Raw genomic sequence first — 21,445 nt, forward strand, 5'->3', positions numbered from 1 at the left:
TGCTGGGTTGTTGAAAGTTCAAACTCCTCCTCTTCACCTCTCCCTCTTCCACCCTTCTTATCCCAAAAGTGAAGTGCGTGTTCAACAGAAGTCTGACAGGCCGACGTCACTCCGGACAGGGAGACAGATGGTCAACAATGTCTACAAGGGAAAAATTAACTAAAACAAATCTCAAATGTTGAAAGAAATACACCAGCATTTAGACCAATCGTTGTCAGTGAGTTGAGCCCAATGGTCTTGCAGTGCATGGTGTGAAGATATTACAGTTTGGCCACTAACCAGTAACCACTAACTAAGCCACTTAATTCAATTGTGGTGTCACAGTTTAATTTGTCCCACCACCAGATTTAGAATTAACCCCAAAATATGTGTTACTCTCATGATAACAGCAGACATATAGGCTTCAGCAAAGAAACCATCATGCGAGCACTCCAAAATCCAAAACAACAGGAGAATATTTTTGATCAAACGTGTATGCAGCAACTATTGAAGAGATCTCAACAATATTTTAAGTTGCATCATGGTAACTTTGGCAAGTGATTTCATTTTTGCTTTAAAGCCTACTTTTAGGGCTATACCTGCCCACTGCACAGCGGAGCTGGCCGGGGGTTCAAATCCAACCGGCTTTGTGAAGCAACTAACACAATCCGGGGGAGAGAACCCAGGCAGGGGCTCTGGGAGGGTAGCCTAATATTTGTACCTGGGCAGGCTGGGCTGCTGGGGACCTGGGGTGGCACCAGGCTGGCACCTGTCTGTCAACACGTGGATGGTGGAGGAGTAGGACGAAGGCTAGTAGTCTATATCCTCCTGGTGGGGGCTCCTCACTGGCAGACCTATCTGTGACAATTAATATACTCTAGTCTAAGGTGACAACACATAGATGTGTGGGAAGAAATTAATTGGCATAACGAGTACATTTGTTGGGGAGGAAATATAAAAAGCAAACAACTGGACAAAACAACAGACAACAATACAAAATTAAGAAGTTAAACTATACCGTTTTAAGCAATTCATGATAAATATGCAGGAAAATACACTATAGCCTATATATATTTATTTTAAATAAATATATTATTGGGAACTGTGGTTGAATGAGGCGGCCGACCCTCACTCTGACACTCAACAAGACTAAACTACACAACCCATCATGCACTATGTCAAAGCCTGCATCAACTTCCGGTGCGCCAAGTTATAAGATGCAGTGTTTACTGTTTTGCATTTAGCCGTGCAAGCGCAACACTTTAGTCTGTCAGATTGTTGCCTTTGTGCGTTTTAACTATAAGCACTTTTAAATGGATGCTGTGAACAGACACCGCTCTCTTTACAAGGGAACGACGCCGCCATGGAAAGAAACATTTCGGAAGGTAAGAAACACAATAGGCTTGGCCAGCTAGCCCCTTTCAGAACCATTTTTTGGGCATGTTGGGGTGACAGTTTCCAGGGTGCCTTAAAAGTCAGCGCCTTCTCTCATTCACTCACTTGTACCAGTCTCTGGTCTCGGATATCTAATATCTCTATAAAGTGTTTCAGGGTGATGTCGAAGATACTGTCTCAACTGCTTTTGGTGTCCTGCGGAAATGAGTTGATCCGCGTTCCCAGCTAGCCTAGCTCAGAGTGTAGAGTAGGAGAGTAGCGACACGCTTTGATCTCGCCCCAAAGCGGGTGGCCTATGGGCTATAGTCATAGAGTATAGTTCCAAACATTGCTCCTATGGCTGGAACTATCCGGAACTATTCCATTGAGATAGAATTAGCACTTCCGCATTCCATTGTTACAATGGGAGTCAACGCTAGTGTCGCAACTCTCTTACTCTATTACTCTGGCCTAGCTAAACTGGCATGGCATTTCGTGTTATGATACATGTTCAGGTCAGGACACAGAAGACTACGTTATTAAAATCAAGAATGAAACTTTCCAGCTTGCTGTCATTTAATATCGGTGTTGGTGTGATGCAATTTGGTATAAAAGCCCCAAAATACACCAGAACACAGGAACTTACATCTACTACTACCTTTAAAAGGTTTCGGGGGGAGGAGGACCACCATAATTGCATGCAATCATACAGAGATGTTCACTTAAATAATGACTGGTTATTATTAAAGGTGGGTCTTACATTGCTTCAGTCATCAAATCAATGCATTTTAATGGCTGGAACTGTGCACATAATTTTCCAATGCTAGTAAAGCAAGCCCCCCCCCCCCCCCCCTAAAAAGAAGCTCCTGGATTCTCACAGTCCAATGTTGGCAGCCCTGCTTAATCACACTTGCTTTTTCTCTAGCGCTGCGTGGACAGGTTGAGAAACAGCCGTTCGCGGTTACTGGAAAGGTATCGTCAGTCGGGAGAAGGTGAACAGCCATGCATGGCAAAGGGCTCCAGCATAGTCCAGGAGGTGATGGAGCTGGAGTGGAATGCACTACAGTCTGAAGACCAACGACTGCCTTTATTGTCGGGAGGAAACGGCATAGAACAAGTAGGTTTCACACACATGCACAGTAAAACCCAGAGTGAGTGTTCACACACTGAGAGCAGCGAAGTGCCCCCAACAGCAAACGGTCATGATGGTCATGTGTGCTAGCAGCAGCCACCACCAGGCTCCACCAAACTATGTTCAACTCAACTGTCATTGCATCTCTGTATCCTGTTATGTATTTATACATTTATTTTACAGACTGCACAGGTGGGCCTTGTGCCCCAAATGCCTCTGGGCCCCAACGCAGTTGCGTTGTCTGCGTAGTGCTAGTAACGCAGGTGAACACTACAAATGCTTACTGAACAAAGGCTTACTGGTCATACAACATAAAAACTATTGCATAAAGCCATATTCAACTAGATTTGCAATTTGATTCAACTTAAACCTCACCATGATCTGGTATGTTCCCCCGCCCCCCAAATTTCTAGGTGACACTTGCCATAGAATGGATGGTGTTCTACTCCTGCTGTTGAACAGTGTCAGTGCTGTGTACCCACCCAATAACATTTGGTCTAATCGTATCAAATTAGTTTGGAATGTTCTGGTAGAAAATGTATATATTCTTTAATACACTTTTCCATGAAATTCACATTCAGCATTCTCTGTAGTATATGTGATGGTATGTCATTCACAGCATCACTAAACTTTGCACTGTGCCCATTTAGTATCACCCCCCCCCCCCCCTGCATTGAGTATTATGTGACTATATAGGAATTCATATCATCACTATTCTGTGGAAACATTTTATGTCCAAATTAAACTGTTGCCGTTAAGGTCCCTGCACACTGCTGCTTTTTCTTCGACAGTTTTCCAGTCTTATTCTTATATTACTAATTATTTAGTCACAAGCTCTTGTTAATACCCTCATACAATATTTATAAAACCACAGAATGATAACCACTTTCACTTTAGAATGATTTCAAAAATATACAAAATAGCTGCTCTATAAGATCACAACACATTACGATGCGGCACATGGTGAGTTTGTTTATCGGCTACTTAAGCACAACACTCTAGTAAGACGAGGTAGGGCATTAATTAAAAATTAAAATAAAATGTTAAATATGGAAGATTCAGCCCTACAGCAATGATATGGAATATTGGTCAAACGGGTTAGGGTGAAACTTGATACTTTATTATTTATTTACTCATAACAAACCAAGTTTCTGGTTCCATTTCAGCTTTCCTACTAGTACTACTTGTGTTTTTTCTCTCAGATGTTCAGTTTAATGGAGTACGATGAACTGGCAGTGTTGGAGGAAATCCAACAAGAGCTGAAGTCTCAAGGTAATTTCATTTCACCAGACGTCTTCTGAGTAACATTAGTCTTTTTCTTCTCGAGGGTATCTCCAAGGAAAGTGAAGCCGAGTCCAGTGGAACAGGGAGAGCGTTATTTTGTCCTACGTCCTCAGTTTCCTGTCAGGGAAAGGCTTAGTTTATGCTCTGTCATACGGCGTTGTTGTATGCCAAAACAGCATCTGCAACACATTGTGACTGTAGACTATCTGAGAATCTGTTTTTGGTGTGCGACAGTCATAATTATGATGAAGTTGAAATCGCCCATAAAATGGTTTGGTCTGACTCTGAACTAGGCTTTAAAGAACCAGTTGTTATGTAATAACATATTATTGGCTTCAATATAGGTTTCATTCATCCCTGACCCTAGTCATGAAAAACTGTTCTCTGGTTTTCTGTGCATTTTCTAGAGTTGTCCATTATTGACGAGTATGAGCGGAACATACAGTTTGAGGAACAGTACATTTTATCCATTGTTGAAGGAATGGAGGACAAGGAGTCTCGTGTTATTTGTCCCATATGTCACATGTAAGTCTGAATCTATGATATTTTCACATACTGGATGACGAATGGCTGGGGCACTTTCCCCTATCATACGTTTTATGAAGTACGAAGAAAACTATTATAAGTGTTTTTTGTCTCTTAGGAACAACTTGACCATTAACAGTCATTTCACCTCCTGCCCGTGTGGACTGTACATCAACACAAGGGTTTGTTGAATCTTTTCTTCTGTAAAATGTAAAAGGATAGTACATCTGGGGCTGTTAATTCAATTTCCTATTGTATACACTTATACAGGTGCTTGTACCACCTGTATAAGTCGGTGACAACTGACAAATAAAACTACTTGGAATCTATTATTGCATGCCTACAATGGAGAAGCCAAGTTGAAAGTGGTAAATGTCTGTGTTTCATGTCTGCTGTCCAGCAACGGAACATCACCGCAGAGGTTCTTCAGCATGTCCTGGAGTCAAGAATCTCGGAACACATGGAAGGCTGTCCCTGTAACCCGGCCTTCACCATGGTAGCCAGCACAGAAGGTTCTTCTAACCTCATGATAAGCTGCCAGGTGGGACTGGAAGTGTGATGTCTCTGGATGATTTAATATTCATGACTAAGCAATTACCGTGTTCTGTGCAGATAAGTATGCTTGAAATTGAAGTAGTTACTTGAAACCATCAGCTATAAACTGCTGGGGAAAAATGACAAATTGGTCACTGTCCAAATCGTATGGAACATTAGAATTCAAGACGATGGCCATTCTGTGACATACAGAAGATGGACTGTTTTGCAGTGTATAATCTGGGTTGGTGATTGTGACTGAATCTCTCTCTGGTCTCTTGTTTCAGGCGTGTGACTACCTCTCCATAATTCTCTGAAAAAGGCCTTCAATCATGGATGGTTTTGCGTTTTCCCTATTAATTTTAGAATTTTCATGTTGTGTATTTTGTGAAATAAAGATTTGTTTTAATATATAGACTGTATTCTTTCTAATGGTGATCATAATGATGACTACATCTGTGTCATTTGTGCTTGTTGTGTCCATGAAGTTCTGACTATACAAACATTGTATGAACATGGAAATACTTGAATCAGTGTTATTTAATGCTATAAATGTGCCATTAAATCAGTGATTTATTTTATAATCTGGTGATTTATGAGAAATATTAGGAACCGATCTCATTGTCAATGTCACAGCATTGTGACGGTTCCCTCAAGTCATGTTTAATACATGTGCTGTATTTCTATCTAATATTACATGAACTTGAATGTCAACTTATATTTTATCAGATCAAATTCAATAGATTTGGATTTAATTTTTCTCTCAACTGATGTAGCTATCGCCCAAGTTCCATGTGTTCTGTGTGCAGTGTTTCTTAAACTGGGGGTCCTGGTCCATGAGGGAGATCCAGACCAGGGGGTCCCCAGCTAAATGATTGATACTATTTGGGGAACCAAATTTAATTCTGATTTCGTGTGTGTAAAAGTTTGCGAACCACTGCGTGGTAGCGCCGCAGTTGTCATCGAAATAGCGACAGGTGGCGCCATCGACCTGTCGTGCCCGTGACGGCGAACGGAAGACTGGACAGGAGGAGAGGGAGTCAGGCTGACAGGAAAGATGGCAGCCGCGGCAGTGGCTGAGTTTCAAAGAGCACAGTCTCTTATGGGAACAGACCGGAATGCCTCCATTGACATTTTACATTCTATAGGTAAGCGTGGGCAGCACCGCGTCGCACCACAGAGACTACTTTGCCGCAAAGACACTGTCTAAAACACGTACAATTTGCGGTGGAGTTAGCGGAGGTAGTTAGCCAGTTTTTCCATGGAACCTGTTCTGTTAGCGGCTATAAGTTAGCCCCGTGTGTTACTGTGTTGGCCCGTCTCCTTCGCTACCACAGTGAGTCAGCAGCCGTGTACCGGTGCGCAAGCTAAGCTAATGCTAACAACCTAGCCCATTCATTGACTTGACGCGAACTTTTCGTTGATAGTTGGCTAGTTAGCGTTAGCTTGCGGGGAACGTTAGCAGCGATCCGCTTGTCTTGCCAGGCCGATTGACAATGAAATTAACGTGTATTGTTTGGCTGTCATTAATATTGGCGACTAGCAGCAAGTATAGATGCCGCGTCCTTGTTCATACTGAGCAAGAACCACGTGAACGTGTTAGACAGGTAGTTGTCATCATTGTATATTTTATTATTTTACAGTTTTATTTATATTTAGTCACTGGCTGATAGCCATTCACTGAATTTTATTTTAGGCTATATGTCTAGATTAGCCCAAACATTTAGATTCTCGTAGAGGTTTTTTTCGATTTCTACGAGAATCTAAATGTTTGGGCTATATCTAGATATAGGGAGTTAAACAGAAACGGGAGATGGAATCAAATGGAGAAAATTATCACTTTAATGCACTTTTATTCTGACGTGAAGATGCTCACATCTGATCACACGTCAAGTTGAGCCGAGTGACTCATTGACTGGAGCCTGGATTTAGTTACGCGTTCAGTCTCGGACAAGTTCAGGAGATGCATGACAAATGATTTATCATCAACTGACCATGACCTTTTCCTACCAAATGTAACCATTATGTCAGAGAATGAGTTCGAGATATAATGTGACGTTTCGTGGCCTTGGTTTTGGTTATCCAGTTGATTGAGTTGTGTTGCAGACCATGACATGCAATATCACAGACGGCCTCATTAACATATTTTTCCAGGCCCAGCTGGTAAACAAAACACTTGTTTGTTTTGTAGTGAAAAGGGACATCCAAGAAAGTGATGAGGAGGCGGTTCGTGTGAAAGAGCAGAGCATCTTGGAGTTGGGGGGTCTGCTGGCCCAGACTGGACAAGCTGCAGGTAATTGACCAAAACCAATTGGTTATGCTGACCCTGGCATGCACTGACAGGATGTGATAAACCAGTGGTCCACATGGTTTTTTTTGGCTGTCTACTAATCGGATGACTGTGAGCTTGTAGATCTGCTATTTTCACAATATTTATCGATGGAGTCAAACAAAATTGAATGCCCCAACTCCCATGTTCCCAGTCCCAACTATCATTTTGGGGGCTCCCGGGTTAAAATATGATTGTTTTGGGGGTTCATGGCCATGGCCTGAAAGAGAACCACTGATAATCAACACATCTGTTCTTAAGTGCTTGACTTGGAGTTCCAGTAAAACATTATTTATTCAAGATTTATCATCAGAAAATGAGGTGCCGTTTTGGGCTTCAATTGCGTTTTGCCTCATGGTGCTTGGCTTCCTTTAGTCTTTCAATGCAAGTCTTGGCTCAGGTTTTGTTCCTAAATCGAATTATGGTAACCTACATGTTTAAGGTTCAATAGCCAGTTCCATCTTGGTACCAATCAAAGGACCACTTTTCAACTTAACTTCATGTTCATGATAAAATTCCACAATGTTTTTCTACTCAGTCTGTGTCTCATGAGAGGGCTTTGGGCAGTGACGACATCGATGTGGAATCCAAGCTAATAGAAACTGCAGGCTTTCTATTCCTGAAAAGTTGCAATGCAATAATGAAAGCCATCGTTTTCATATTTAAAAAAAAATATATTGTTTAAAAAAATATGATGAAACGATGATGTCACTGGTGGATGGGTTTCTGAACTGCCCACAGCCCTCCTATGAGACACAGACTGAGTAGAATAAATGTATGGTATTTTTGCGCTGTCTCCGCTGTGTTCACCCCCCCCCCCCCCATATTAGACGTATTATTTTATTTATTTAGAGACCAGCGGATGAGCTTTTTTGTCACCTGAAATCCGCATGTGCATATTAATAATCCCACCATTATCCGAGCGCATTAATTAATTAATCCAATGTATGAATCCGCACCATCCACAATCCGCTGTGCAGGGAAGCATATACAGTTACAGTATAGCCAGTCTACAAGCCGACCTTGTAGATCGGCTATTTATACATACTTGTACAAACAATCTGTCAGTCACCACTCTCTCGACAGTTGTATATATCCATTTCCATGGTAACAAGCCGTCCACGTTCTCACATTGCAACGCATTTTCATACGGCATATCCATCCGTCATCAGCAGGGTTAAGAACTTAATCACTCCCAGTCCCGCGCCAAACGTATATTCCTCCCTTCTCTTTTACTTAGTTTTAAGTTTCTCTCAGACTCACTATAGCTGCCTGTAGCAGACCACGTTGTTGTTGTTTTGCAAGGAGGACCCAACTTCATATGCAGCTAATTCTGCCAGATGGAAAATTATGTAATATTAAAATACTACTAACGCCGTCGCACGCACGGCAAGATGTTGTGCTTTTCATAAGCATATAGATAGATACCATTAATTTATTTTCCGCATTATTTCACCCGCGGTTTATCCAATATTAATTTATAATATATTGAATTGACCCAAATCCACCCTAAACTGCGGTTACCTAAATCCGCCACCCGCTGGTCTCACGTGTATGTTTGTGTCACAACCTCACGCCTCGCAGCCGTTTCAGTCGCTTTTATATCGATACTCTTCTCTTCCTTCCCCGTCACCCCGTGAGTGTTGAGCATGCTTGTCTCTGCTGCGTGCGTTGCTCTGCACTGTCTGTCTGCAGCCTGCGTCGTGGCTGGCAGGGATATTTGACCCTCCTCTTCCCATTGGCCAGAAGGCAGCTTTAACTGTAAAACACATCCTTGCTCCTTTCAATACAATGTGTTGTGTTTGATAACAACAGGTCATTAAATGTAAATAATGTGCGTTTGATAATCACATTTGACGGGATTGTGTGTGTGTGTGTGTGTGTGTGTGTGTGTGTATATTCGACTCTAATTTCTGTATCGGACACAAAAATGCGGCCAGGCTCTAATCCCCTCTCTCTTCCTACTTGGTCTCTTCCTCTCCTTCCGTCACTCTTTGCATCCGTGCGTCATCCCCGCCACCACCAGAGCTCGGTGGTTTGTTGAAGTATGTGCGTCCCTTCCTCAACTCCATCTCCAAGGCCAAGGCGGCGCGGCTGGTGCGCCTGCTGCTGGACCTCTTCCTGGACATGGAGGCGGACACGGGCCAGGAGGTGGAGCTCTGCCTGGAGTGCATCGAGTGGGCCAAGACAGAGAAAAGGACCTTCCTCCGACAGGCACTGGAGGTGAGTGGTAGAGAGAGGTTTAGGAGCTGTGAGTATGTGGAGTAGGCCAACATGTAAGGGCCTCCTTCAGAGGTGAGGAATCAGTGCACCGGGGCGGCAGTGGCTCAGGGGTAGAGTGGCCGGTAGAGCGGCCAGATGGGAGCCGCAAGGTTCCCCCGTTCGATCCCGGGCTCCCCCAGAGTTAGTGTCGAATGCTTTTATCCAAAGCGCTATATAAATGCACCGTTTACCATTTACTATTATATTTGCATGTACAGTTACTACAGTCCATGCTTCCCCAGATCATTGTCGTGCAGATTACTGTCTTGTTACTCTTAAAAACAGCTTTGCTGAAATGAATTGCTAGATGTCTCAAAACGTTCTCCAACTGACTTGAGGTTATACAATTTGGCAATACAATACAATGGTTATACAATTTATACATATTGGCAAGTGATGTCATGTCCTCTGCCAGGAACCTTGAAATAATCTTTGATTCAAATTTGAACTTTGAACTTAAAGCTGAAGTACATGGCATTATTCTATAATTATTGTCAGTTATCTCTCAAATAAAATAATTTAGTTAAATAATAATAATAATAACAAATATATAGTTATCATTCCATTTAACTTAATCTTTCATTGTTTTTGTATTTTTTTAATTAGTTAATCCTATTTTATCTGTTTTACTATGTTCACCATTTGCCATTTAGTAAGCACTTTTGTTAAGAAAGTGCCATATAAAGTTATTACAGGTAATTAAATGTAGAACCAGAAATTTTGTTTGGAGGAGAGATATTAATGGTTAAAGGATATTCTGTGACAGGATGATTTTACAGCTATATTTGAAATAAATGCAAAGAGTCAGGATTGTTCATATTTCCTGTGTCCCACCCAGGCCCGTCTCATCTCGCTGTACTTTGACACAAAGCTCTACCAGGAAGCGCTACAGCTAGGTGAGTGTCTGGAGTTCTAATAGGATGTTTGGTGTCCTGCAAGTTTCTGCTAGAGCCACAATTATGTCCTTAGCTTTCAGTCCTTAGTTGCTGTTGCTAATTTCACTCACAAACTATAACAAGGGCAGAAGCATATTTATATCTATACCCCGTTGCATAGCGTTTGGTGCCAGATAAGATTGACCTATACATTCCAGTGTGAGCAGGTAGCACTTTGGTGACTTGCTGACACCGGGACATCTTAACTTCTGTTGTGGCAATAAAACGTGTGACCATTCTGTTAACAAGTTATATATTATTTTAAACCATTATTCCAGAATCCCAGCTGCTGCAGGAGCTGAAGAAGATGGATGACAAGGCTCTGCTGGTGGAGGTTCAGCTGTTGGAGAGTAAGACATACCATGGCCTCAGCAACCTGCCCAAGGCCCGCGCCGCCCTCACTTCCGCCAGGACCACCGCCAATTCCATCTACTGCCCGCCCAAACTACAGGCCGCACTGGACATGCAGTCAGGTACAGGGCTGTGAGTGTGTGTGAAAGTGTTACTACTGGACATGCAGTCAGGTACAGGTCTGTGAGTGTGTGTGAAAGTGTTGACATGCTCATCTATGCTTGTCCACGTACAGTAGTACGACGTGTAACTGTGTGATTTCCAGGGATCATCCATGCAGCAGAGGAGAAGGATTGGAAGACGGCCTACTCGTACTTCTATGAAGCCTTCGAGGGCTACGATTCTGTTGACCACCCCAAAGCCATCACTTCGCTCAAATACATGCTGCTCTGCAAAATCATGCTTAATTTGTAAGATATACACTATTGTGCAATAACTACTCTGCAAATCCATGCTTAATTCGTTATATAGAAACATGCTTGGTTACTATTCTGCTTTTCTATTCTTGTTAAAGAAGTTGATAGTATATTATTACTAGCAGTAATCTAAATTTGTTTATAACACAATACAGACTGTTAGTGGCTTTTTCCTTTATTGGCTAGTACAGTGATTGCTGTGTAATTTAGCTTTTTTTCTTTTCTTTCAGGCCAGAAGAGGTCCAGAATCTGACCAGTGGGAAACTAGCTCTTCGGCACGCAGGACGAGAGGTACGCCGGCCCACAGATGGGGGTCGCTTACATCTTTAAAAATGCATTTATTACAAGACGTGGACTCGTGGGTACTGTTGATCTGTCAACATGACTCACAACAAGCCGTTGTAAACATCTCTCCTTTGTCTCCCTTGCAGACAGACTCGTTGAAATCTGTGGCACAAGCCAGCAAGAACAGGTCGCTGGCAGACTTTGAAAAGGTGAGTGTTCAGAGTTCATATCAGATCATCTGTGTACACGTTTTTGAGAAATCAATTGTCATGGCAGTTATGAAGTTATGAAGCACAGGACACATACAGAAGAAAAGATAGGCGTAAGAAGTAGTACTAAGCCTAACCACACACGGACGCCACGTAGTCGGAGTGGATGTCGGAATGCCACTCTGGTCCCGGCTCACAGCTAGTCACTTTGTATCACGCTCCAAGCTTGTACATATATATTGAAACATTTTATAAATATTGACAACATTTTAAAGCGTTGGATTCTTTTTTTTTATTTTTTATGTGGGGTCTGCGGCCAAATGTATATCAATTTTAGGGGTCCTTGGCAGGAAAAAGTTTGAGAACTGATCAGAAGGCATTTGTAGAATCAGGTCTTAATGTGTTAATCCAGCTCGTCTCTCTCTCTCTCCAGGCGCTAACAGAGTACAAAGTAGAGCTGAAGGACGACCCTATCATCAGCACACACCTACGACAACTCTACGACAAGCTGTTGGAACAGAACCTAATCAGAGTCATAGAGCCCTTCTCCAGAGTCCAGGTATTATTCGTGATAACATATCTTTAATTTCTTTATCCATTCAGTGATTTTGCAGCCTACAATGCTTCAGGACAATAAAACAGGAGTTAAATCATGAAATGGAATAGAAACGTCCCTCTCGGCAGAGTGTATCTGGGTCACAAAGGGTTAAATTACTTCCCCATCAAACACTATATTGGATAGTTGTTCGCAGGTGGGAAGCCGGGAGGGGATTGTGTTCTTCAGAGATACTGAGTGGTCTGCATCCTGCGTCTCTGACGCTTACTTTTAAGAAAGGACGCATTAAACCAACCATCGCTGCTTTCTATTTTATGCTGCTACATTATGAACAAATTCAGCAATTACAATGTGACACATTCCCGCAACAACACAGCGATGTTTATATAATACTGAGCTTGTGGGCTATCCATCTCTGTTTCTGTGAAGTGTAAAGTTTAAAAACTTAAAACTGTGGGTGACCACAGTTTATCTTTTTTATTTTTACCAGCAGGTTAGTGTTTACCTGGGAAACTTGGGACCGGTAGACGGACACCGCTAGTCTTTCTGCTGAGTGTTGCCAAGTCTGCATATTTCCAGCCTAACGTGGATTCGATTCATTCAGTTGCTTGCCTGGTTTGGTTTTTGGAGGCTGCTTAGCTTATTTCTGTCAAGACAGTTGCCACCACTGGCAATAACCCAGCTTGTTTTTATCGATATTTTTAGCGGCTTTTTTATGCCTTTATTGATAAGTGCACAGTAGTTTGACAGGGAAGGGTTGACATGCAGCAAAGTTCGTCGGGATCGGTACTCGAACCTGAGACATGCTGTCAGGCTGGATTAGTAGCCTAGGTGCCCGGGTGGCTACGCCAGCCAGCCAGTTTCTGTCCATCTCTGATCCCCTGCTCGCTCTCTCCTTCTCCGTCTCTCTGACAGAAACACATTATTGGGCACCCAGTACAACTATGGGTGTTAGCATTGAAAGGGACTGTGTTGTAAAATGTATGCATTCTCGCACGCAGGTCTTACTGCAGTGACGAGTTGGGTAAGGTGAACAAGTGTCAGACTCATCTGGCATGAATTACGATTCCAATCTATCCGTATGCAATTGCACCACTCTGCTGGTGCCTCGCTCTGGTGTGTCTCACAGGGCTCAAGTCTGTTCTGATTGCGTGCTTGGCTGCATTGTTTTGTATGGTTGCATGGTGAATAAAGCATTATGGGTTGGGTGCAGAGCATATGAGCATTGCGGAGCAGGGTGAAGCGCCGGTTCTTTCTCCAGGGGGGCTGTTGTCTCGCTTGCTCATTTGCTCACGTTGATTCCCCTCGGCTCCGTCGCTCACCTTCATTTGCGCACCGGGCGCTCCATCCATAGTACTCCGCTCAGCAGCAAAAAGTAACAATACATTTTTAAGTATTTTTCTGTAGAGGTGCTCCGATCGATTGGTGATGGGCCGATTTTCACTCCAAATGACTCCCATTGGTGATCGGCAATTTACCCGATCTTGAGAAACCGATCTTTTGTACCATTTAAGTGGTATAAAAGTCAATCAGATAGTATAATATAATGTTGTTTTGCATCTTTGTGACAGACTTAATACATTCTATTCTCCCCTTCCTCACCACACACAGGAACAGTTTTGACATATAATCATTTGGAAATATCTGACCCATTTTAAAACCCACTCAATACAAAATCCTGCCACTCCGTGCCCCCACTCCGTGGCCCACTCTGCGCTGCTGATATGCTCTGGTTGGGTGTGAGAACGCACATCCGCTTACCGAAGAGACTGTCACGTCAAACTTCTCAAACGAGCAGGAAGCTCTTTTTACGTTATCCTTTTGATTACAGTGGGTCAGATGTACATTGACATACGTTTTATTTCATGATCAATAAAGATATATCTCGCCTCTTTTCTCCCCGTCCCGCCCAACAGATGGAACACATTTCCATCCTCATCAAACTGTCTAAGGTAAGGGTGTTACCCATTTCTGCAATATTTCTTTCCACTTCCATTAATTTGACTGTTTGATAGATTATCAGTGACTGAGTTGCCATTTGCCAATTATCATCAGAAACAATGTTTACAGATCTCCAGACATATTCCAGTCTATTCAAGCTATTCTCAAACAACATGACATACTTGCAAGGTTCTAAAACTGAACTAGCAAAAATGTTCGGTAAAAGAAACAACTAAATTAAGATAGAACCATCAGCAGGAATTATGTACTGTGTAGTGTATAAAGGTGACTGACTTAAGGTGTGTGCTTTCTCTGCTTGGCAGGCTGATGTGGAGAGGAAATTGTCACAGATGATTCTGGACGAGAAGTTTCATGGTACGTGTCTGTAAAACGTCCAATCCCATCTATTCAGAATCTTTTCCTTTGGCTCCGGTTAATGACTGCCATGTCACGCACAAAAAAAATAGTTGATCTACATAAGCTCACTTGTGATTGTATATTTCCGGGACCCACAAACTTCTAAGTATAAATCACCCTTGATGTTCTGGGTTTGATTCCCAACTCGGTGTACCTCCATGGCACCATTCCTCTATCCTTATCTTACTGTCTTTCATCATCGCTGACTTAATGCGCACCATAGCTGACTGGATAGTGCAATGCAACATCCCTTATGTGACTCCTGCTTGGAGGCCTGTGTTGCATGTCCTGTCGTCAACTCGTCTGTTTACTGTCTATTCTCATTGTCCTGTATAATTGGAACAACAACCAAATTCATCTTTTGATGATGCCCTCCATGGAAATAAGGACTTTTAACTTATTTTGTTAATTGTTATTTCTCTGACTGCTTCAATGAAACTAGGTATTTTGGACCAAGGTGAAGGTGTTTTGATCATCTTTGATGAGCCACTGGTGGACAAGACATACGAAGCCGCTCTGGAGACCATTCAGAACATGAGCAAAGTGGTCGACTCTCTCTACAACAAAGCCAAGAAGCTCACATAGGTCAGTCCTCGTAGGGATAAAACACCTTACTAATTATCTTATCTGATTGCAGAATGAGCAAACGTATGTATTTATAGGTTGTATGGTTGGTATGTCCGGTACTGGACGTTCTTCCTAAAATAAAAAGTGGTAAATATCAACAACCATCGTTTTGATTTTCCAAAACCGGGTTTTGTAACTGTACACAACGTAACTGAATGTGGAGAGTATTTTGGAGTGCTCAGTGGTTGCTTTGCTGAAGTGACGGCGCAAAACACATGTAGGCTACTGTATGTATGCTGTTATCATGAGACTAACACATATTTTGGGGTTAATTCTAATAAACCTGTGGTGTGACAAATTAAACTGGCACCACAAATTAATTGACTAATGGGGAAAGAGCTCTGAGGTTAGTGGTCAAACTGTAATATCTTCACGCCAGGACCATTGGGCAATGGGCTACGTTGACCCCTGCTTTAAACATAGTATTCATAAAGCACCTTCTGTGAAGCAGAGACTAACTTGTCGATACAGATATATGCTCATATTAGTCTTCTTAATGTACGATTAGTTGAATGGCCGGCTCAAGTGACAACGATTGGTCTAAATCCTGGTGCATTTCTTTCAAATTTGTTTTTGTTATTCTTTCCCTTGTAGACATTGTTGACCATCTGTCTCCCTGTCCGGAGTGACGTCAGCCTGTCAGACTTCTGTTGAACACGCACTTCACTTTTGGGATAAGAAGGGTGGAAGAGGGAGAGGTGAAGAGGAGGAGTTTGAACTTTCAACAACCCAGCAAGCAAATAAACCAACTGAAGGAAAAAACAAAACAAAAACAGACCAACGTTACCACAGACTGACAGGACTCGGCTGCTTGCTCTCCTCTGTTCCCATTCCTCCTCCTCCTCCTCCCTCCTACTCTCCTTCCCTCTTTTCAGTCCTTCCTTCTTTCCTTCAGATGAGGGTGTTTGATCTGAAAAAACAAAACAAAACTGTGCCCCCCTGTGGACAAGTCCAGTCACTGCGCCTCTCCACCTATCTTTCTTGACACACTGGTTGTCCAATGGAACTGGGCCCTCTTCTCTCTGTTTCGGTTTTTGTCTGCACTGGCCATCAGGGATCCTTGTAAAATATCAATGAATACATATACAGTACTTATACATACATGTATGATAAAAACTACAAAGAAACAAACGTAAGTTTGGTCTGTTGTCAGATTGTAATGGCAGGAGGTTTGAGAGGTGGAGTCTGTTTTTGTGTCTCACCTTGATGGTTCTGTTCCAGTTCGGTTTTGTTTCGCCAATCGCCAATCTCCTTTGATCTTGTTCTTAACATGTCCCTCTTTTACTTATACCATTTCAACATGGATGAGAAGCACTGACTCTGCCCCCTCCCACGCACAGAGAACCCCCTTCCCCATCAGCGTCCTCATTCCTCGTGAACTTGGAGCCCCCCCCAGAACATCAACTTTCTACATACCAAGTGTCTCAAAGGGCATTCTGTGGATGCATGTACCTGTATGTGTGTGTGTGTGTGTGTGGAGCGGATGGGATCTGTCCCCTGCCCTGAGGAAAGCCACAGGGAGATTACATTTCCTCACTAGCGTGCGTGGTGTCTCCCAACCTCCCCGACACACTTCACTTCCAGTTTGTATATAACGTTGCCAAGCGCCACTGTCTATTCGAGGCCTGATGTAGTCACACTATGCCCACCCCCCCACCCCCCCCCCAGCTCACCCCAACTCACCTTTTTTTATACAACACTAAAGAACAGAGTAAAAAGCGCCACTCCCTGACTTGAGGGCTTGGCCGTTTACACAAAGTGCTTTTTAATGCTCGGTTTGTACAGGGCATGACTGGAGGGGACTCTTTGCATTGTGAGATGCTTTGTGGTGTAGATGCATCGGGCCGGGCCAGGTTTTCGCTGAAACGAAATCAAACCGTGCTGTTTGGGGGATTCGATTTTTTTTGCAACAACTTAGAGGGGTTTACCATGTGACATAGAGAAAGACAAGTGCTAATAAAAAAAAGAGAGAAAATCGGAGACCTGAAGTTGTGTGAATTTTCGCGGTCATGAAAGTTTTATGTGTGCATGTTCAATAGCATACATGTTAAGCCATGTCATACATTAGGTTGATTAATGGCAGTATGTTTGTAATTCTGGTGTATTTGTTTTCTGTTTTCACATGGGTTGTGTCATTGTCACCGTAGGTTGATGACATGTCTGCATTGTTTCCACAACATATATTTTAAGTATATTTACTACCTTTGTCACTTTTAGCCTAATTGATTGGTTTTATTTAGTTTAAATATTCATGGTCCTTTAAAGCAGTGGTTCCCAAAGTGGGGTCCCCAGGATTAGGAACCTGCATTTCTAAGGGGCTGATAAAAAAAAAAAAAAGCCTCCGTCCCCTTGAGGGAGTTCCAGGGGGTCCCCAGCTAAATGATAGTTTGTAACCAAATGGACCCTAACTGGTCCATTTGGTTCCATTTGTACACTCTCGGAGTTAAATTAACATTGATTTTACAATATAAATTGCGGGTCCCAGAAATGCCATTAAATGGGGTTCCGTAGACTAATGCATGTCAAACTGAGGGGTCCTTGAAATTAAATTGGTTGAGAATCACTGCTAGAGCCATAAAATTCTTCTCTCATGGGGGTCCTTGGCATATCTTTTCCAATGGCGGTCCTCAGGCTAATTGGCGTCAATTTGGGGGTCCTTGACATGAAAAGGTTTGGGTACCAGTGCTTTAAAGTTCACTTATCACATGGATCTAATGTTTTGTAGAGGAAGTTTCTGTGTTTACCCAACATGCTTCTGGGGCTTAGGCCTCAATTACACCTATACAACAATGTTCCATGCAAGATGTAAGTGTCCCAATGCTTTTCCAATGGAAGTCACATGGTTTGATACATTTGTTTGATGGCTGTGTTGTGCCCCCCTCCCCCGCATCAAACAAAAATGTATCAAACCATGTGACTTCCATTGGAAATGCATTGGGTCGGCCATGACACTTACAACTTGCTTACATCTACCATGCAACATTGTTGTATGCTAGATGTATAGGTGTAATTGAGGCCTTGAGTATAAATATAATCGAAACCCTGAGGCGAAATGGACATAGTGGCCAAAAGTGGCATTGCAAATCGAGACAGCACTGCATTGCGCATGTTCATGTTATTGGGGAAATGACACATGACCGCTGTTTCATATGTGAACGCGTGAACGGCCAGTGCGTTCATGTGTTTGGCCCAATCCATCCCAGAATGCACTCTGTTCCTACCCGGAAGTAGGAGTGAAATCGCCTCATGTGCTTTTGAGCAACTTAATGCAAGTGGATGGGAAGAGAAATCCGGTGACATCTCTATTCATATACTGTATACTCTAAGGTCTGGGGCCCCAATGACCATTTTTCGAGATGTGCCTTGAAATAAGATGCTTGCAGTAATCTCTCAAGACACATTCTGCTAGTCGTCACTCCGCACCACTGCCCTAAACCTGTAGCACTGGCCAATCAGTCTGGATTCCAGGCTAATTGTTAGTAGGAATAAACACAGAAGCACCCGGGGAAGTGGACTAACTAAGAAACGGGAGGAGCCAAACCGAGTTCCTGTTTCTATATGAAAATCACACTCGTGTGAAGTGAGGGGCGCTCTTATAATCATCACACATCATCACATTCCGGCCAATCACTCTTGGCGTCCTCACTGGGAGCTGGGAATAGGAGCCCCTCAAAAAGGAGGTGGTATGCCTAGAGGCAGGCAAAAAACCTGAATGGGTTTCCCAGTTTGGGTTTAGAGTGAATCAACGTGAATATCTAGATGTTTGTTCATCCATGAGCATGGTCTTTATCTCTAAGGTGATGGGTTGTGCTGGATGGGTATTTCTGAAGTTTGTATGTTTTGTGTATTCTTGTCTGACCCCTGTCTGTGTGTGGTCTGGCATGGCAGACTATATTTTATTAATCTGGAATCTCCGTTAGGATTAGGAACCTGCATTTCTAAGGGGCTGATAAAAAAAAAGCCGTCCCACATTTCATACTGAGCCCTACAACATAGGGGGCAGAAAAATCCAATCACAACCGAGTGGAGGCAGACCATACCTGTGCCAGGCCTAATCTGGCATCTGCCTATATGCCTATTTTATTTTATTAGTTTTTTATTTTGCATTGGCAGATTCGTGTGGTTTCCAGGCTAGACCGTTTGAAGAATATTCCTATAGCCATCTCTTCTGCAACTAGTCAGGGTTCTAATAGTTACAACTTTAAGTCACTGATCTACGGCTTCTCATGTGCAAGGTTTTCACAAGCAGCCAAATGTGGGCCTATAGACCTACTGTAGCTTCTATTGTTACCAAACTATTCTGGCTTTGCCTTTTGTATTCCACATGTTTGGGATTGGCAGGCCCGAGGGGCAAGTCTCTATAGCCCTTTAATAAGAGAATATCTTTTCTAAATAGCCCTTGATTAACAGCAAACAGCTCTCAGCCGAGGTCGATAGCAGCATTTGCGTCTATTCTGCATTTGAATAGGAACATCACCATTAAGCCTATGCGTAAACAACCATGATGTTACATCACACTGACTTTGTGGCAAACACTCCCCACTTTGTGATAAAGATATTATATTATATATTATATTGAATTGAACATCCCTGACAATGTTACATTGTTGATATGCCAACTCATGGAGCATCAGTGCCTCCCAAACTGGGCTATGGGGACCCCCTGGGGTCCGTTGAGGGAGTCCCCAGCAAAATGAGTAACGGTCTGATCACTTTAACCCTATTTTATACTTCACCTATTCATCCATCAAAAATCACCCTCGTGTGAAGTGAGGGGCGCTCTTAATATCATACATCACATTCCGTGCTCATACACAAAGCTGAGCACAGTAGTGGCTCTGCTTCAGGACAAGTGATGCCACACTGGCAAGCACACGTGGGCACCAACGCACACATGCATGTACGCACACACACACACACACACACACACACGGGGGCCAACGCACACATGCATTAATTTATTATTAGATTACACTTCTATGGCACATCCCCTTACCCTTTTAAAATGTAAATAGTGCAAACAGAACACAGTTCTGTTTGGACTTAGTGATTTTGTATTCTTTGTCACTTAAACCTTATATGGTTGACTGGGGTCCCCCAGGGTTCTAAGTGGTAGAACCCTAAGTGGTAGAACCCTGTGTTCCAGGGGTGCTCCAAACAAAACGAGTTAAAGGTAGGGTAAGACAAGTGATTCTCTTTGGTTAAAATAAGTTCTATATTGTGATATCTGATATCCATGTTGATCTGACCCCCCATGCCAAAGCGCCAGTCTTACTGGTCTATACAGTGCGGTTGCTGTCGAGAATAACACCCAGATTTTTGACAGACGATCAAGACCAGAGCAAGGTCTGGTCAAGTCACACACAACCCCCCCCCCCCCCCCCCCCCCCTAGCAGAAGCAACATTTTGCGCTGACATCAACCATTGCCTAACAACGACGTTAATTTCGGAAGGCCTGTTTATTTCTCTTTTAAACGGCCCCATTTGTAAGGAACATGCATTTGTGGGATGAGCAACACAGCTGAGTATATGGGTTGCTCCCATGAAGAATGCCAAACAATATTCTGCTGTTGACTCTTGTTTTGAGCTTCCAACCTGAGGGTGACCATGGGCTGGGGGGGCTCCACTCCATGGGATCCCACTCTAACATACAAACTTATAGGCTTAGTGCATGTTTTTACAGCCAAAACGTCCACTATATTAATGTGAGATGAGTGATTGATTGAAATTTATATTCACAGTCAATACAAAAACTGTTACTGTGGACGACACCATGCTAAAGCATTACACTTGTTTACAACAGATGTTATTTTAACGCCACAGAAAGATACTCTAAATATGTTACTAACCTATTTGTACGAAGTGATTCTTAAACTTGGCAGTCTATGGCTTGTTCAGGAGGACTGCATACCCAGCCAAGCAGTAGCCTGTATCAGATTATATCTGTCTTGCAGCTTGTTTCAACATGGAAATGACACAAAAATAGAAGTTCACAAATTATTCACAAGCTCTACCATCTGGAGATCATCCACACGTGCCTACACAGTAAAATCCTTTGTGTTATTTTTTTCCGTTTGTAATTGTGTACCAAAATGCAATTCAACTGGACCAGTGGTCTCGGAGATAAATAAACACTCTGTGTTTTTGTGTAGAATGCATGCCCGATGCCAACCAGTGTTCACACTGAACGCATCAGGCCTGGTGAATTCAGCACCACGGACAGCGCGCCTTCTGATAGGTCGAGGCATCTCGGCATCCAATGGATCAATGAGGATAGTACTCAGAAAGA

The 21,445-nt window shown here is 42.9% G+C and overlaps 2 protein-coding genes across 3 annotated transcripts; both read left to right on the forward strand.

Annotated features, from left to right (window-relative positions):
- The first annotated feature begins 1,191 nt into the window (after positions 1–1,191).
- On the forward strand, positions 1,192–5,241 carry rpain (RPA interacting protein). The gene is made up of 7 exons (XM_083780756.1): positions 1,192–1,364; positions 2,279–2,470; positions 3,688–3,757; positions 4,177–4,294; positions 4,413–4,476; positions 4,695–4,835; positions 5,116–5,241. Exons 1-7 carry the CDS (start codon positions 1,293–1,295, stop codon positions 5,143–5,145), a joined length of 687 nt encoding a protein of 228 aa, XP_083636882.1. The 5' UTR covers positions 1,192–1,292; the 3' UTR covers positions 5,146–5,241.
- Positions 5,242–5,849: 608 nt separating this feature from the next.
- LOC310869810 (26S proteasome non-ATPase regulatory subunit 11-like) lies at positions 5,850–17,171 on the forward strand. Of its 2 annotated transcripts, none has more exons than XM_083780749.1 (13): positions 5,850–5,976; positions 7,020–7,121; positions 9,184–9,380; positions 10,258–10,315; positions 10,633–10,827; positions 10,971–11,115; positions 11,352–11,412; positions 11,553–11,615; positions 12,049–12,174; positions 14,088–14,123; positions 14,436–14,487; positions 14,972–15,124; positions 15,751–17,171. In XM_083780749.1, exons 1-12 carry the CDS (start codon positions 5,886–5,888, stop codon positions 15,112–15,114), a joined length of 1,269 nt encoding a protein of 422 aa, XP_083636875.1. In that variant the 5' UTR covers positions 5,850–5,885; the 3' UTR covers positions 15,115–15,124; positions 15,751–17,171. The 2 variants fall into 2 exon arrangements, with proteins under 2 accessions (XP_083636875.1, XP_083636874.1); XM_083780748.1 differs by having other exon boundaries at positions 14,972–15,114; positions 15,751–17,168.
- The last annotated feature ends 4,274 nt before the right edge of the window (positions 17,172–21,445 follow it).

The sequence above is a fragment of the Protomyctophum parallelum genome (assembly GCF_964188405.1).
Source record: "Protomyctophum parallelum genome assembly, chromosome: 13".
Classification (NCBI taxonomy): domain Eukaryota; kingdom Metazoa; phylum Chordata; class Actinopteri; order Myctophiformes; family Myctophidae; genus Protomyctophum; species Protomyctophum parallelum.

Coding starts and splice junctions, on each gene's coding strand:
- rpain (XM_083780756.1), top strand. CDS start 1,293: ATGGATGCTGTGAACAGACACCGCTCTCTTTACAAGGGAACGACGCCG. Junction 3,758..4,176: donor ACAAGAGCTGAAGTCTCAAG/GTAATTTCATTT, acceptor TGCATTTTCTAG/AGTTGTCCATTATTGACGAG. Junction 4,295..4,412: donor ATTTGTCCCATATGTCACAT/GTAAGTCTGAAT, acceptor TTTGTCTCTTAG/GAACAACTTGACCATTAACA.
- LOC310869810 (XM_083780749.1), top strand. CDS start 5,886: ATGGCAGCCGCGGCAGTGGCTGAGTTTCAAAGAGCACAGTCTCTTATG. Junction 5,977..7,019: donor TGACATTTTACATTCTATAG/GTAAGCGTGGGC, acceptor TTTGTTTTGTAG/TGAAAAGGGACATCCAAGAA. Junction 9,381..10,257: donor TCCTCCGACAGGCACTGGAG/GTGAGTGGTAGA, acceptor TGTCCCACCCAG/GCCCGTCTCATCTCGCTGTA.